The sequence below is a fragment of the Thermobia domestica genome, chromosome 5, assembly GCF_964235325.1.
Source record: "Thermobia domestica chromosome 5, izTheDome1.hap1.1, whole genome shotgun sequence".
In the NCBI taxonomy this organism is placed as follows: Eukaryota; Metazoa; Arthropoda; class Insecta; order Zygentoma; family Lepismatidae; genus Thermobia; species Thermobia domestica.
In genome coordinates this window covers 256,045,232-256,061,059 of record NC_137458.1, presented here as the reverse complement: position 1 = coordinate 256,061,059, position 15,828 = coordinate 256,045,232, and the positions used below count along the sequence as shown (strand labels likewise).

At 35.8% G+C, this 15,828-nt stretch overlaps 1 protein-coding gene across 1 annotated transcript in view; it reads left to right on the top strand.

The window, feature by feature from the left end:
• Positions 1 to 4,130: 4,130 nt before the first annotated feature.
• LOC145686558 (uncharacterized) overlaps positions 4,131 to 15,828 on the top strand; it is an 88,842-nt gene continuing 77,144 nt past the window's right edge. Inside the window, exon 1 of the mRNA XM_081759994.1 lies at positions 4,131 to 4,570. Within this exon, the coding sequence (XP_081616120.1) occupies positions 4,526 to 4,570 (45 nt within the window). The 5' untranslated portion in view covers positions 4,131 to 4,525. The remainder of the gene's footprint in view (positions 4,571 to 15,828) is intronic.

The following is a 15,828-nucleotide window of genomic DNA, read 5'->3' as shown; positions in this document are numbered from 1 at the left end:
CTCACCAAATAGTTTTTGTTATGTGTGTGGCCAGTTTGTAGTTAAAGGACAGTGTAGATCCATTACGCCATCGGCGAAACTAGCATATTATATATATTTCGGATGTCGTGTGGGAGATCAGGACAAAACTTGGGCACCCAACATAATTTCTGCGTCGTGCTACGTCACTTTACTTGCATGGGTCAAAGGGAAACGGAGGTTCATAAAATTTGCTGTACTAATGGTGTGGAGAGAACCCACCAACCATCTGGATGATTCTTATTTTTGTCTCACAGTAGTTAAGGGACATTCTAAAAAAAGCAAATACACAATAAGTTATCCCAACGTTAATTCTGCAATTAGACCTATTCCGCACGGGGATGAACTTCCACTTCCCGAGCCCCCTACCAACTGGGAAGAGATATGGCCAAAAGACTCTAATGATAATCATGACCTTGATGAACCATCGACATCAACATGTACATCCAAGGATCCAACGTTCATCCCTGACTGTGTTCGCGAGCCACATTTCATCCGGCAATGTGAACTTAATGACCTAGTCCGTGATTTGCACCTGACAAAACAAGAGGCGGAACTTCTGGGATCAAGGCTCCAGCAGTGGAACTTATTGGATGCAGAAACGAACATATCAGTGTACAGGAAAAGGCATGTTCAATTTTCAAGCTATTTCTCAATGCAAGATAATGTGTGCGTATGTACGGATATAAATGGGTTGATGGCGGAGCTAGGAATTCCTTACGTTCCAGAAGAATGGAGGTTATTTATCGACGCGTCAAAGGTCAGCCTTAAAGCTGTCCTTTTACATAATGGAAATAAAAAGCCTTCTATACCACTTGCGTTCTCAGTGAAGATTAAGGAATCCTATGACACCATGTCAACTTTGCTAAATCTTATAAATTACAAGGACCATTGTTGGCAAATATGTTGTGATCTCAAGGTAGTTGGTATTTTATTAGGACTGCAGTGCGGTTACACGAAGTACCAATGTTTTTTATGTTTATGGGATAGCCGAGCTGATGACAAACATTATGAAGTGAAGGAATGGGAACCTAGAGTGAATTACGTACCTGGAGAATGCAACGTCAAATACGCTCCTTTGGTAGATCCTAATAAGATATTACTACCGCCACTTCATATCAAGTTAGGACTTATGAAAAACTTTGTCAAAACCATGGACACATCTGGTGAAGGTTTCAAGTATTTGCGAGATAAGTTCCCAAACCTGAGTGATGCTAAGATTTCAGCGGGAGTGTTTATTGGTCCCCAAATTAGGAAATTAATGCTTGATGATAGCTTTGACAGCAAGTTAAACAGTGCTGAGCTAGCTGCCTCGACAGCATTTAAGTGTGTTGTGCGCAACTTTCTGGGTAATAACAAAGCTGAGAGTTACACAGAAATCGTACAGGACATGATACAGAAATACAAAGAGTTGCGTTGTAGGATGTCTTCAAAAATCCACTTTTTGCACTCCCACCTCAGCTTCTTTCCTGCTAACCTAGGTGCTCTCAGCGACGAACAGGGGGAAAGATTCCACCAAGATATAATGGCAATGGAGAAAAGGTACCAGGGACGATGGGATCCTTCAATGATGGGGGACTATTGTTGGGTTCTTGTTAGAGAATGCAACATTTCTTACAAAAAAAGGAAGTAGTGTACGTTTTTGTAACCCAATGGAAGTTTCATATATTGTGATAGTTTTGATTGTCTTTTCATGACCTTTTGGTACATTTGTATTATTGTTTATTGTAAATTGTCACACTTGTAAATTACATTGTATTATATTTTATATATGTGTTTGTGGTAATAAAGCAAAACGTTTTACCTCAACTTAAGAGATCTGAAAGCATTACTATAAGGTGCAATAAACAGTTCACACAGTATACATACAAACATATTTATTTCTCTAGAAAGAATAAAGCGATTATTACGAAACTTGGAGGGTTTGTTAAATATGAATCAAAGTATACTTAGGTATAATTTCTATGTTAGCATATGCAAGGGGACAAGATCTTGGGGTGTAAAATAAACGAAAAGGGAAATTTTTGAGGGATTTTCCCGAAAATCCCTTTGTTACGGGAAAATCGTACCTGATGGAGAAAAACCGAGTGCATATTCGAATTCAGCGCAAAAAGTTCCTTTAAGAACAGGTATTTCCTTTTATGTAACAAAACCTTTGTTAACTAGTGTAATGAGTACCTGGCATTAGGTGGCAACACAATGCCTAATATGAAAAACATATGTTTTGGAGGTGTCTAGAAACTTTTGATCACATGTTGCATATCAAAATCCTTTGAGGAAATTTGGCGTTTAAACCTTCATTTAAAATAACTAAATAACTGTTTCTTCGATATTTGTTCTAGAAAAGAAGAAAAAAGGTGAGATTAAATTGGGTAGGATTGGGTGGGATAATTATTCACTTTAACATAACTTTAACTGAAATCTTTCACTTAAACATCCTACGATTAGGGAGACGGATGATTAAGACGAAAGGGAGTGCTGATGAAAGAATTGGTGGAATGATAATGATGAAAGAAACGGGAATAAATTGGAAAATCCACTTACATGACGTTGTCCACCACAAGATTACCTGGTCAGGGATCGAACCAGGGACCCTACGCACCATAGGTATATATATTTAGAGGGGTGCACCGATGTAAATATACACTATCTAAAATGAGAAGCTAGCAGTGAAAATAGCAGCATTTTCCTAAGGATTCTGTACGATTCAATGTTCCAAGTGCCCATGATTTAAAAATGTCTGTTCTAAATCAGCAAGTTAATTATGTATTGGAAATTATATTGATAGAAAGCGACCGTGGCTCAGTTGGTGAAGCTTTGTCTTGACATTCGTGAAATCGTGGGTTCGATTCCCGAGACGAGACACTGAGCATTTTAAGGACAATTCCTTATTCACACTATAGATGCTAAAAGGCATTTAAAAAAATCTAATTTAATACTAATATACTGGGTAGTTATTGGAGCACCTCCGTCAAAAAAAAAAAAAAATTCTACATCCGGCCCTATATAGGCCTATATATCTGATTCCTGATCGGTACCAAGATTAAAGACACGAAATTTGGTGTTTGGAAATATAATCTGAAATAATTAAAAATCAATTTCAGTGGTTTTAGATGTTTGACATAGTTCAGACAAATTCTATATGTATGAAAGGTATAGAAGGAAGAGCGCAAAATATTGCCTACAGTAACACGTGCAGGCATTCACAGGCATTCAAACATTCTTTTCAATGACTGAATGACATTCACGTACTTATGCTTAGCATATTTTGGAAACCTTAAAACTGGACTGTAAGAAGCTTAAATGGAAGGACAGATAAAGAGTAAAGGTTAGAGATATCACCCACGTAAGAACTCAACAATTTTAACTTTATTACAGAGGTAATCACTTAAACACACCAATCAAAAGGCTCTGGATCCTTACATTATCAAAACAGTCATATCTTTAACACAGACTAGTTTCAATAAAACTCCCTAAAAAGAACGTAATGATGGTAAGTTACTTCTTGTCTCGATATACCTATTCAGTATTTCCCTTTTAAGTATAACGAATCATACAATCAGGAAACGAGATTCCATTTTCTCTGAAGCATATAATGAAGTATTCAAACAGTCAGGTGTCGAAGTATTAGTCACTTAATTATTAAGTTGTTACAAAACGTTTTCTTTTTAATAACCATAAAAGTAGACAAAATTGCTATAGACGTGTTTTGGTGGCTTGTTTCATGAATATTGCATGAGCAGTATTTTTTCGATGCTTGCTAATAAGAAAAATAAAATGAGTTATTTGATTATTATTATTGACGCGTTAATAACTGACCACAAAACATGTCTTTCCAAGGTGTTATGAAGTTCATGCTATCACAGGTTGTTCCTTTTATTAAATTTGCAACACAGTAAAACGAGGAAGAATCTGGTCTGCAAAACATGCTTCCTCAATCAATTTTTGTTGGAATATCCAATGTGTGTTGAAACGACAAACTCTTTCACACACACACAAACACACATGCTTCAATTTGAGTAGGAAGGGGAGAAGGGACGAAAGGTCACTAACCTCCAGGTTAAGACCTTCTATACAAGACATTCATGAAGGTAGTCAAAGTTATATTCTGTTATAGTGCAGTGTACATGTTTTGGATATCATCCCAGAATTTGTTGAGGTATTTTAACACACACACACCCTTTGTTACAAATGTCTTGAAATCCCTGTTGGAGGAGTCTGAAGGAAGTCCTCGGTAGTGTAGGAGGGTTCAAATACCTCCACAGCCCGTATAGTTTACTTGATTTGGATTTAGATGATGGCATTTCTAATTTAAAAATAAATAATAATAATAAAAAAGATAATACAACGAAGTCACCACAAGCTATCTACCATAAGTAGTCCAGTACAGGCTTACGGAAGCAGAAGGAACAGGCACCTTCCAGCAAACCAGCCGCCCGACTGGCCAGAAGAAACATTTCCAGCAGGGGCCATCGGAGTGCGTCGACACCATATATTCCATTTCAGGATGAGACCTGGAGCAACCTGTTTTCGCAGCCTTCTTTTTGTACAGGTAACATTACCAAATAAAACTCTAGTTAAAAAGAAAAAAAAAACACAAAGATACGTAGATAAAATACTCTTTTTCGTTGGCACTTAACTAGCTAATTTAGAAAGGCGTGTTTATTATTTTCCACTCGGTGGCCTTTAGGATTGATTTATTCCCTTTTGCATGGTGAACAAATGCATTTTCTTTTCATTACTTCTTATACACATTCTCTTTTGGTAGTACAATAAGACTAACAACTAATGATAATTAGCCATTAAGTTATAATTACTTTCAATATACTATCTAAAGATAACTTAATGATACGGTTTCTTGGCAAGAACTTGATTCTAGCAGTCTGTTTTTTCTCTTTCTTTCTTCGGAACCAATTCCAAGTTTTTGTCCCATATATTAGCTTTAAAATATCTCCTAAGAAAATTAATAACTGATGTACTGCATGAGAGATAAGGTGTGTAATAACTTGAGGATCACTGCATGATTTAGTAGGTGCTATCTTATACAGGGTGTTTCAAAACACACTGACAACGTTTGGAAGGTGATTCCTGACACCAAGACAAGACAAAAAGTATAGACCAACCTGGGAGCACAAATGCGTCCTTGCGAAGTTATAGGCTGCCGAAAGCATGAAAAAATGAACTTTAGAGGTCCTTAGCTACAAAATTATGGGACCTATCGAAGTCGGGTCAACGCCTCACATAGGAACTAGTATGTGCCCTATCAAACTATCCATGTTTCCGAATCCTGAGGTACTTCCGCAACAAGTTTTACAGAGGTAGTTGGCGAGTACTTCAAATTATATGCCCGTAGCCATTAAATTTGTTGTACCTCCCTCTATAAAAATTGTTGTGTGAGTACCTTATAGGATTCTGAAACATGTATTTTTGGATAGCGAACATATTAGTTTCTAAGTGAAGTCTTTACCCGACTACGGTAGATCCCATAGTTTTGGAACTATGGGCCTTTAAGTCTCATGTTTTTCCTGTTTTCGGCAGTCTGTAACTCCACAACAAAGCATTTGTGCATCCAAATTGGTCTATACTTTTTGTCTTGTCTTGATGCCAGGAATCACCTCCCAAACGTTGTCGGTGTTGTTTCGAAACACCCTGTATATACTAGGACATTTCGTGGTTATTGGTTTACGTTTTACCCTATGATGTAATAGCCTTGGTTCTGAAAAGAGTTATTTGGGATTTCTGACTTTTATATACATGGTGTTCAATTACAATTATTGAGATATTCTACAATGTGCCATTTTTCTTTGAGAATTCTACGGGAACTGACATGTCTTTGTAGTCATAGTACATACACGTGTATATTTAACGAACAACTTATTCTGTTTTTGTGTTTTACTAAGGGAGTTGTGGAAACAGTCTTGAAACAGTTTTATGCTAGATTTGCAATATTGGAAGGAATGTGGAAGGAAGTTGGACTTATATTGAAAGGTACCATCTCAATATTCATCCGGTAATACCGGTACTGACGTAACCTGTAATCAAATTGATCGGTCGCGGATTTGGATCCAGGACTTCTCAATTTCAAAGTGAGAACGCTAAGTGAGTAATGCGCATATTATTCGTGTAGTATCTGATCATGTACAGTCCGCAGCAAAAAACCTGCAACATGAGCATGTAAGTTTATTGTGAAACGACGAAGTTTTTTGTTCCAAAATAAATGTGCAGGGGAGGACGCCGAGGCTTCTTCTAGCGTGATTCGTGCCACTTAGACGTTATGTTGATTCCCTGCGTTGTTAGGTGCGGTTTCACAATAAATTTACATGGTCATGTTGCAGTTTTTTCTGCGGACTGTACCATTCAAGTACAATATGAACAAAAAGCAGAATATTTGGAAGAGATTCGTTTAAATTTATTAATTTTATAACGGAGAAGCTTTAAGCAGAAATGTACAAAAGTGAAAAGGTATTTTTTTAGAGGTAACCACTGCCCCAAAACAATTTACTTTTATAGCAAATTATATCAGAAATCAAGTTTTTTTTTTTTTTTTTTTTTTTTTTAAAAAAAAGCCTCCTTCCTCTAGAAGGAGAATTTCCGAAAACGTTGAGTCACATATCCATTTAGGTGTATCTTTAATAAGGATTTTATATAGAAATAGCCTTTGACCAGGTGGGGGTCTTGACCTCAGACCGCAGCGTTTGTTCGGCCTACGTTCTCGCATCTCATATGTATCAGCATTTGCTTCAGGGGTGAATTTTGTGCATTTGCTTTTAATATTTCCCGCATTTGGCCAGCTGGAGGCCTCGCCCCCAGATCCCCACATTTGTTCGACATCGTATCACATATCTACCAGCTTTCGCTTCAAGAGTGAATTTCTGCATTTTTATATTTCAACTGCATAAAAGATAAGATTTTGTGTCCCAAGAAAATGCCCATTTAAATAACTTGGAGATTTTTCATTTCCCCTTTAGATCTCCTAAAAACTAAAAATATTCAATTTTGGCAATTTTCCTGTGGGTTAGTTCCAGAAGGCTACAATCATACCAAATTTCATCATTCTAATCAGCCGGAAGTGCCTAAACATTTTGGAGTATAGAAGATGTCTCATATAAGTAATATGGGAAAGACTTTTCAATTGCCCATAAAACCTCACTAAAGTTTTATTATTATTATTATTTTGCTGATTTACTTAGGTAACGCTAACGAAAACGTACAATCATCCCGAATTTCAAGTTTTTATTCCAATTCCGAGTACCTAAAATATGAAATTATAGGTTAAAAAAAGACCTATTTAAATAACATTAAGAATTTCTTCACTCCCCTCCCCCCCTTTAGACCCTCTACAAATTAAAAATATTCACTTTTGGCCATTTTCCAGTGGGTTAGTCTTGAAAAGCTACAATCAAGCAAAATTTAAACTTTCTACATCAACCGAAAGTACCCGTTATCTTACGTCAGTGAGTGAATGAGTTGATGCAGTTTTATATATAGTTAGGGTTAGGATTAGAATTTCCATTCCCCTAACACGAGGTACTGCAATTTTGGCGTACATTTTTAATCTCCTTTCACCATAGGACACGCATTTTAGTGAAAGTGAGAATATGCAAACCCAATCAATAATTCATTTGAATGAGTTCATTTATTTCCCCGTGACGATGACACAAACAATTTCCATATTATTTTCATATTTGCAGAAAAGATTATAGAAATTGGTCAGTAGTAGAGCTCTCACTTCTAGTGCGTAGGATCCCTGGTTCGATCCCGGCTCGCCCCAAATGAGCTTTGTAGTGGACAAAGATCGTGTGCGTGAATCTTCTCGGGGTTCTCCCGATTCCTCCACCTTCTTAATTCCATTATTTTCGACATTATTATCATCATCTTAACCTCGAAGCATAATTATGGCATGTTACACTCAAAACAAAATAATGTTTCTCTTTCCCCCTTAAAAATAGTATTTTCGAAAACTCACTGGGACAAGTAACCGATTATTTTTAATGAGGGTTTTATATAATACAGTATGTTTCCTTCCCATTACTTTTGAGGTTACTGACAAGGGACGTATGCGAACCGTGAAAGCCAGGTCCGTATTTAGGTAAGTGCTATTCTGTGCCCGAGCAAAGGGCGGTAAAATTTAGGGGGTAATTAAAATTGATTATTTTTAAAACGTCATCGTTCCCCATCCCACCCCAAGGGGTGAGAATGAACTTGAATATCATGAAAGCTGGTACCGTTAAACTCAGCGATCTCGAAAACTATAAATTCAACACTAATATCTGTCTTTTTTGATTACTTTCAAAATCTCGCCCCCCACTCTGGGGAGTGGAGTATGACTTTGAAGTTGAATTGGATTAAAACTGTCACTATTCATTTTATCGACCCCAAAAACTATAAATTCAACACTAATATCTATCTTTTTTGATTACTTTCAAAATCTCGCCCCCCACTCTGGGGAGTGGAGTATGACTTTGAAGTTGAATTGGATTAAAGCTGTCACTATTCATTTTATCGACCCCAAAAACTATAAATTCAACTTTAATATTGATCGCTTTCGGGAAGGAGCGGTAAAGTTTGTGCAGGTGGCGGCAAATTACTTAGAGCACAAGGGCGCACAGCATATAAATACGGGTCTGGTGACAGCTAGATATTTATGAAAGTTTGTACCCTGACTAATTGTGGATTGTTAATCATCGTGGTGATAGTCACTCGGTACCGAAATGCTTTGTATACCCGCTACATTTAATATGTGTACCAAACAGTGACCGGGTGAGGCTAAGCCGATTTATACTCCAAAAACGCTGGAAAAAGGCAGAAAATGAAAAATGTGTCCAGGTAACTGATACCTACGGGAAGTTGACACGTGACCAAGAATACGGCAGTAGTGTTACACAAGAAGTGTTGCCATCCCATCACAAACTTATAGTTTTTTAAATATTAAAACAATTGACATAAAACGTGAAAGAAAATAAGCAAAAGGTGGGTTGTCTGTGTTGCCAAACAAGTGAGATATGAGGCTCTAAAGTTGAGAAATTATGGGGTCCGTACAATGGAACGAACAAATGTACAACAACAACGAGACTGCAAAAGGAATAAATGTACAGTAGGGAGTAAACCACAGCATGCACAGCATCCAGCCACTAACATCCAGTCAGTATATTGAGTGTGTGGCTAGGACGAGAAATGTACGTATTTTGCCACACTATCTACGGCTTTTCTGTTGTACGTAGCCTGAATGCACTGTGTTTTGTCTTAATTGTTCTGTCACACGCTAACGTTTCCTATACTCTCGACTGAATCCTATCACAGGCCATGAATCTTTGCGAATTAATTCTGACGTACTTTCTGGTCACAGATTTATTCGTGACACAGCTTTCGTGACACAGCTTTTCTGTACTCTTTCTAGACTCTACACTTTCGTTTCTGTGATTTGGAAGACATGAAGGATTTTATGTAGTGTTGCAACCCCAAAACAGTTCGTTTTACAGCTCTCGGGAACGATATTCAAGATATCGATTCCACACAAACGCAACCGGAATTGCTGCGCTATAGGAAGACTTGCTGTTCACATTTCCGCATTTTTCCTCATGGGACTTCTTCTTTCTACGGCTACTCTAACATATGTTCATTTTTGGGTGAATTCTGTATCAAGCCCGTTAGTCATATACTATAAGTTTGTGTTGGAAAAACTATAAGTTTGTGTTGGGATGGCAACAGTGCTTGTGTGACATTACTGCCGTGTTCTTGGTCACGTGTCCCCCTTCCGTAATATCAGGATACCTGCACACACTTTCCACTTCCTGCCTTTTTCGGCGTTTTGGGGATATAACTCGACTGCTTCACCCGATCACTGCTTGGTATATGTATTATACGTAGTGGGTAAAAGACATTTCCGCACCGAGTAACTATCACCACGGTGATTAGCGATCCACAATTAGTCAGGGTACAAACTTTCATAAATATCTAGCTGTCACGGTTCGCATACACCCCTTGTGAGATAATCTAATTTTAGGATAAAGTTTGAATCCCCATTTTCGGATTTTAGTCAAAATGGCATGATAAAATCCTGTGAAACGGTTTGTCAAGTTCTCCGTAATGATGAGACATAGATAAAACCATCAACTTCATTTTTATAATATAGCCGATAGTAGTAGTTTCCGTTCCTCACACGGGAGAATATGCTGTAATAAATCTGACATTAATATCCTAACATGTGTGGTTGTTCGTTGCACGCTTCATACATTATCGGCAAACATCTGCTCGCCGGGTGATTGAATATTAAAGAGTAGTGTGAACTTGACTCGCCCTCCACCCCTTTATCTCCCTTTCCAGAACAAATATTTTTTTTAAAAAAAAAATATGTATTTAATTATCTTAAATTAAAAGTAAAAATTCCAAGCGTAACCAACCTTAACGCCTCTAACTTTAAAGGATTCCGAGGTATGAGCATCTTATTATAATATTTGTAACCCCATCCCTTTTTATTTCCATTTCTTTTCTTTCCTTCTAAGTCAAATATCATAAACTCGGAAGCACGGTTCTAGTTATTTAAAATAAGTATTCAACATACCAAATTTCATGCTTCTAACTTTAGAGGACCAAATGGGAATTCCCTGATTGGTTGTGGTATAGTTCTATAATTATTCTATAATCACCTTCTTACTCCAATCCTCCATTATCTCTAAGATTCTCAAATTACATATCGATTGTACAGAATTAACGAAGCAGTTACACAATTAAACATACAATACAGTTTATACAATTATACTAATAAATACAGGTATATGCTTATTTTTAAAAGTATATATACATAACTCTATTTTCATTAACAACAACATACCATAAAATCATTCGCGCCGTGCGGACTTTGCGGTGGACAAATACCGTGCTCGTGGGTTTTCTCGGGGTTCTCCCGTTTCCTCCCACTTTTTTCATTCCACCATTTCACTCATCTCTCATCATCACCGTCTCCTTTAGCCTAACCGATATAACCGTGGGACGTAAAACTTAAAAATTTCATATATTATAATAAATAAATTATTTAAAATTTTAAATTATTTCTATAAATACTCTACATAAGCTTTTAATTTTCTTTGCATTTTTTTCAATTATAAGCGCATAATATAGCAATAAATTAAATTAAACAGCATGCTTCATATCCAACTTACGTATAACCAATACACCTCACAATAAAATTCTCTAACATTTATATATAAAATCAATACAACACACCTTAAATTGCATATATTAATTACAGTTTCTTAATCCAAATTGCAATTATTATATTTAAAATCCTTTCACAATCCCTAAACAGTATAATCTAAGGGAGGGTTAAGCATCTTTATTGTAAATCTTAATACTATCACATTTATCTTCTTTTATATAAACTTCGGGAGCTTAGTTTTATTTTCTTTTAATATGTTCTTTGGTGCTACTCTTATAACGACTCACCAAGGGTAGTCGTCAACCTGGTTCGATCGATGATATAAAGAACTTGAGTGGTAGTAACTGTTTTCATGTAAAAATATCTTTAGTAATTATATATATAATACTATTCTCACCTTCTCTATCAGAATTATAAAGTAGATGAACGGTTTTAAATGGTTTATTAGTTGATACACTTTTAATGTATTTTTCATTCACACTGTCGTGCACACATACATGAGAATTCGGTATCCATAAACAATTACATAACAACGAACTATCTATTACTCTCTAATATCTTACAGATATTAAAAACATTCTTCTTTTGTTATTATTAAATTAACATTCTATAAGGTATAGTGCTTATGTATGAGCACTTTCTACCCAAGGTACAGGTAATTATTAACCTATCCAATATTTCGTTATATAAAAATGTCGCCCGACGATGGGACTGAATATAAAAGTCATAAACGAACTTGGCTTTTATCTTCAAGAATCACTGGTCCGTTTACAATAGAAATCTTACATTACATATGTCCTTTTACATTTTGATCGTCCCTCGTATATCTTCATTACATTTCATATATATATATATTTATAACAAATCTTTCATTTCATTACTACTTATATTTTTAACAATAAAGTTTCAACACAAAGTTAATATAATGTTAACATTTTTTTGTGTTTAATCAATTATGGGTTAAATTATAATCCTTCACGTTAATAAGAAAAAAAATTAAAATCATTAGAAACTTATCGTTGGTTAAAGAAAATCAAAGAAAATGAAATTGAATAAAAATCAAAAATTAAACATAACCTATGTTTGAATGAGCAAAAGGAAGAAAATAAAATCTATTTTTACACAAACAGAGGACACCCTTTTATATCTTTTTTTTTTTTTTTTTTGTTTTTAGTCTTCTTAATTCCTATTTATTTGAGCAAGAATGTCAGGTGCGACTAACTCTTTCACTAGATGCATCCATTTTTCTTTTGTATACGGAGTAGGTTTCCAAACCTTTAACTCATCTATATTACGAAGTCCAATTGACGTACCCGTTTTAGCGTTCAATAATTCAAAAACTTTAGGGTTTATTTCCTTAAAACATAAATAAGGACCTGAGAAAATGTCACAAAATTTATAAATCTTCTTTAACAACATATTACTTTGTGGATGTTGTTTAACAAAAACTAAGTCATTGACCTTGATCCGATATTTTCCTTCTTGCAAAGACTCTACTTGAGAATTACGTTTCAAAAATTTGTTATGTCTTCGGATTTTTACCATATTCACTAAGTTGCAAGAATCAATGATTGTTGAATCCTCTAACTTAACATCAAAATGTTGTTCCACAGGGAAAATCAAATCAGAACCATTATGTACATTCGCAGGAGACACGCCTAACGTATCTGATATAGAATGATTCAAAAGGTACGTGATTTGATTGACATGCTTGATCCATTCGGCATGTTTATCTTTACAAAAGTGTCGAAACAGCATACCAAAATTGCGATGTACATTTTCTACCACAGAGCTACTAGGATGGTACGGAGTTACAAAATGAATTTTAATATTAGCCTTGTTCATAGCTTTGAGGAACACATCACTTTTGAACTGCGAACCATTATCACATAATATGTGTTCGATAGGGCCACAATGTGGAATATATACATTCAAGATTTTATTTATGATAGCAGCGGAAGTGGCTCTACGCAGAGGATAAGCTACTACATAACGTGAGAAGATATCCATGGTTGTAAGTAAATAAATTTCTCCAGTAGCTGCTCTTGGTAAAGGTCCATATAGATCGATTGACAGAAACGAATGTGGTCTCTCAGGCGTTATTGAGAGCATTGGTTTTTGTACAGCCTGGTAATTATGTTTAATTCGCATGCACTCAATACAGTCCTTGATATAATTTTTTATTTGCGCTCTCATTCCCTTCCAATAAAAGGATTTATTAATCAAGGCACATACCTTTACATAACCAAAATGACCGAAATCGTCATGATAGGCCTTTAATATGCGTGCTGTTAGCGTAGGTGGAATGCAAATTTTATTTCTAGATTTGAATTTAAAATCTTTAATAAGTAGAATTCCGTTAGATAATTTAAATCTGGAATTCCAATGCTTGGGACAATTACATCCCTCACTGCATGAAGACAAATGTTCCATGATTTGTTTATATTCATGATACTTCATTTGATGTTCTCGTAGATCTTCTATTGAAATGGTAGCTATTTCATCCTGTAAGATCTTGAATTCGTTGATGGACAAGATATGTTGTTCTTCTCCGGGAAACAGACGTGATAATGTATCTACGGGTCCATTATCTACCCCTTTAATGTGTCGTACTTCGAAATCATAAGCTTGAAGATCTAACGACCAGCGAAGTAGTCTGTTATTATATCCCTGTACGCTGTTAAGGTATCGCAACGAATTATGATCGGTAAGTACTATAAAATGACATCCGCTAATGTATGGAGCAAATTTTTGTATGGCAAAACGTACAGCCAAAAGTTCGATTTCTGTCGTGGTATATCCTTTTTCAGCTTTCTTTAAAGTACGGCTAGCACAATGAATGACAGCTGGTTCCTGAATAGTTGGATTAGGTTGCCAGAGTACTGCAGAGATTCCAAGTTGAGAACCGTCACACTGTACATAAAAAGGAACGTCATATCGAGGATGATTCAAATGGATGTTTCGTTTTACGCACTCCTTCAACTTATTAAAACTGTGTTCTTGAATCGGACCCCATTGCCATGGTACTCCTTTCTTTATAATCATAAATAAAGGTTGGGCTATCTCAGCAAACCGTGGGATGGCTTTGCGAAACCAATTGAAAAGTCCTAATATTTGCCGTGTCTGTTTCACATTTAACGGTGCAGGCAGATCTTCTATGGCTTGTACTTTAGATTGACTGAATTGTAAACCAGAGGCATCAATTTGGTATCCAAGAAATTCTATGGAATTCTGCAGAAATTTTGATTTCTGTAGGTTGATAGTAAGGCCTGAACTTTCCAATCTGTCTAAAACTATATCTAAATACTTCAAATATTCATGTGGATTTTTCCCCATGATTAAGATGCCATCGGTGTAGGTTATCACGTTGCTACGTAAGTCTTGACCCAAGACTTTGTTCAAGCAGGATGCTAACGCCGCACTACCATTAATAAGCCCAAAAACTACACGGTTGTATTCGTATAAGTGACCTTCAAAACTAAATGCTGTGTACGGTTTTGAATCTTCATGTAATTCGACCTGATTGTATGCCATTACTAGATCTAAATTTCCGAAGACTGCATTCCCTTGTAAAGAGGCTAGTATTTCTTCCACTGGGGGATACCTCACTTGTTCCAGATCAATGTGACAATTCGTGCGTCTCAAATCTAAAACCACACGTAAAGAACCATTTTTCTTTGGAACAACATGTAATGGATTAAGGTGAATGCTTCGTGAAGGCCTAATGATCCCATCTCTTAACATATCCGTAATTTGCTGGCGTACATTTTCCCTGTATCTATATGGAATTATATAAGGCTTGGTCACTATGGGTTTGTCTGTTTTAACTTTAAAAGAATAAATAAAATCCTTACAAAGCCCAGGACGTTTTGAAAAGACATTTCTATGTTTATATAGAATATTCTTAAAGTCAGCTTTTACTGTATTATCTGTAAAATCAAGACTGCTTTCGAGTGACTTAACACGCTCAGAAAATAATACATCGTCTTTTAAATCCACCAAATTTTGTGTGTCTTCCATTCGTTGATCATTTAATTGACCACTTTCTGAACGAACAGAAACATTATTCACTACATGAGAAATATTACTATATTGACAAGCAATATTATCTAATTTTGGAAGCAGTTTCTGAACGATTTCCTGAGGTAAACCAGGTATAGTCAACGTTTGGTTTCTAAAATCGAGCATGACACGCAATTGCGATAATAAATCTAAACCCATAATCACTTTTTCATTCAGTTCCTTTATTACTAAAATAGGGATTGATATTTCAAAATCTTGAATAGTTATTGTCACACGAGTAATTCCAGCTACTCTCTTTTTATGTTTACCGGTAAAATCAACTATAATAAGATTCTCAGCCTTTTGTAACTTAGGATTCGAATAATTACTAGTAATTGTTTTCCACAGCGAATACGATAATAAGGAGGCATTTGCTCCTGTATCAAGTAAAGCTTCAGTGCTTAACCCATTGATTTTGATAGGTATTTTAGCTGTACTATATGATTTTAAAAATACAAAATTTTTTTTCAATATCAAAACCATCATTGACAATATCATCTTTGAACCAACAACGATTTACTACAGGCATAAATTGGTACCGACATCTATTAACTGCTATTTCCGAATAATTATTTACAGAGACATCATGTGAA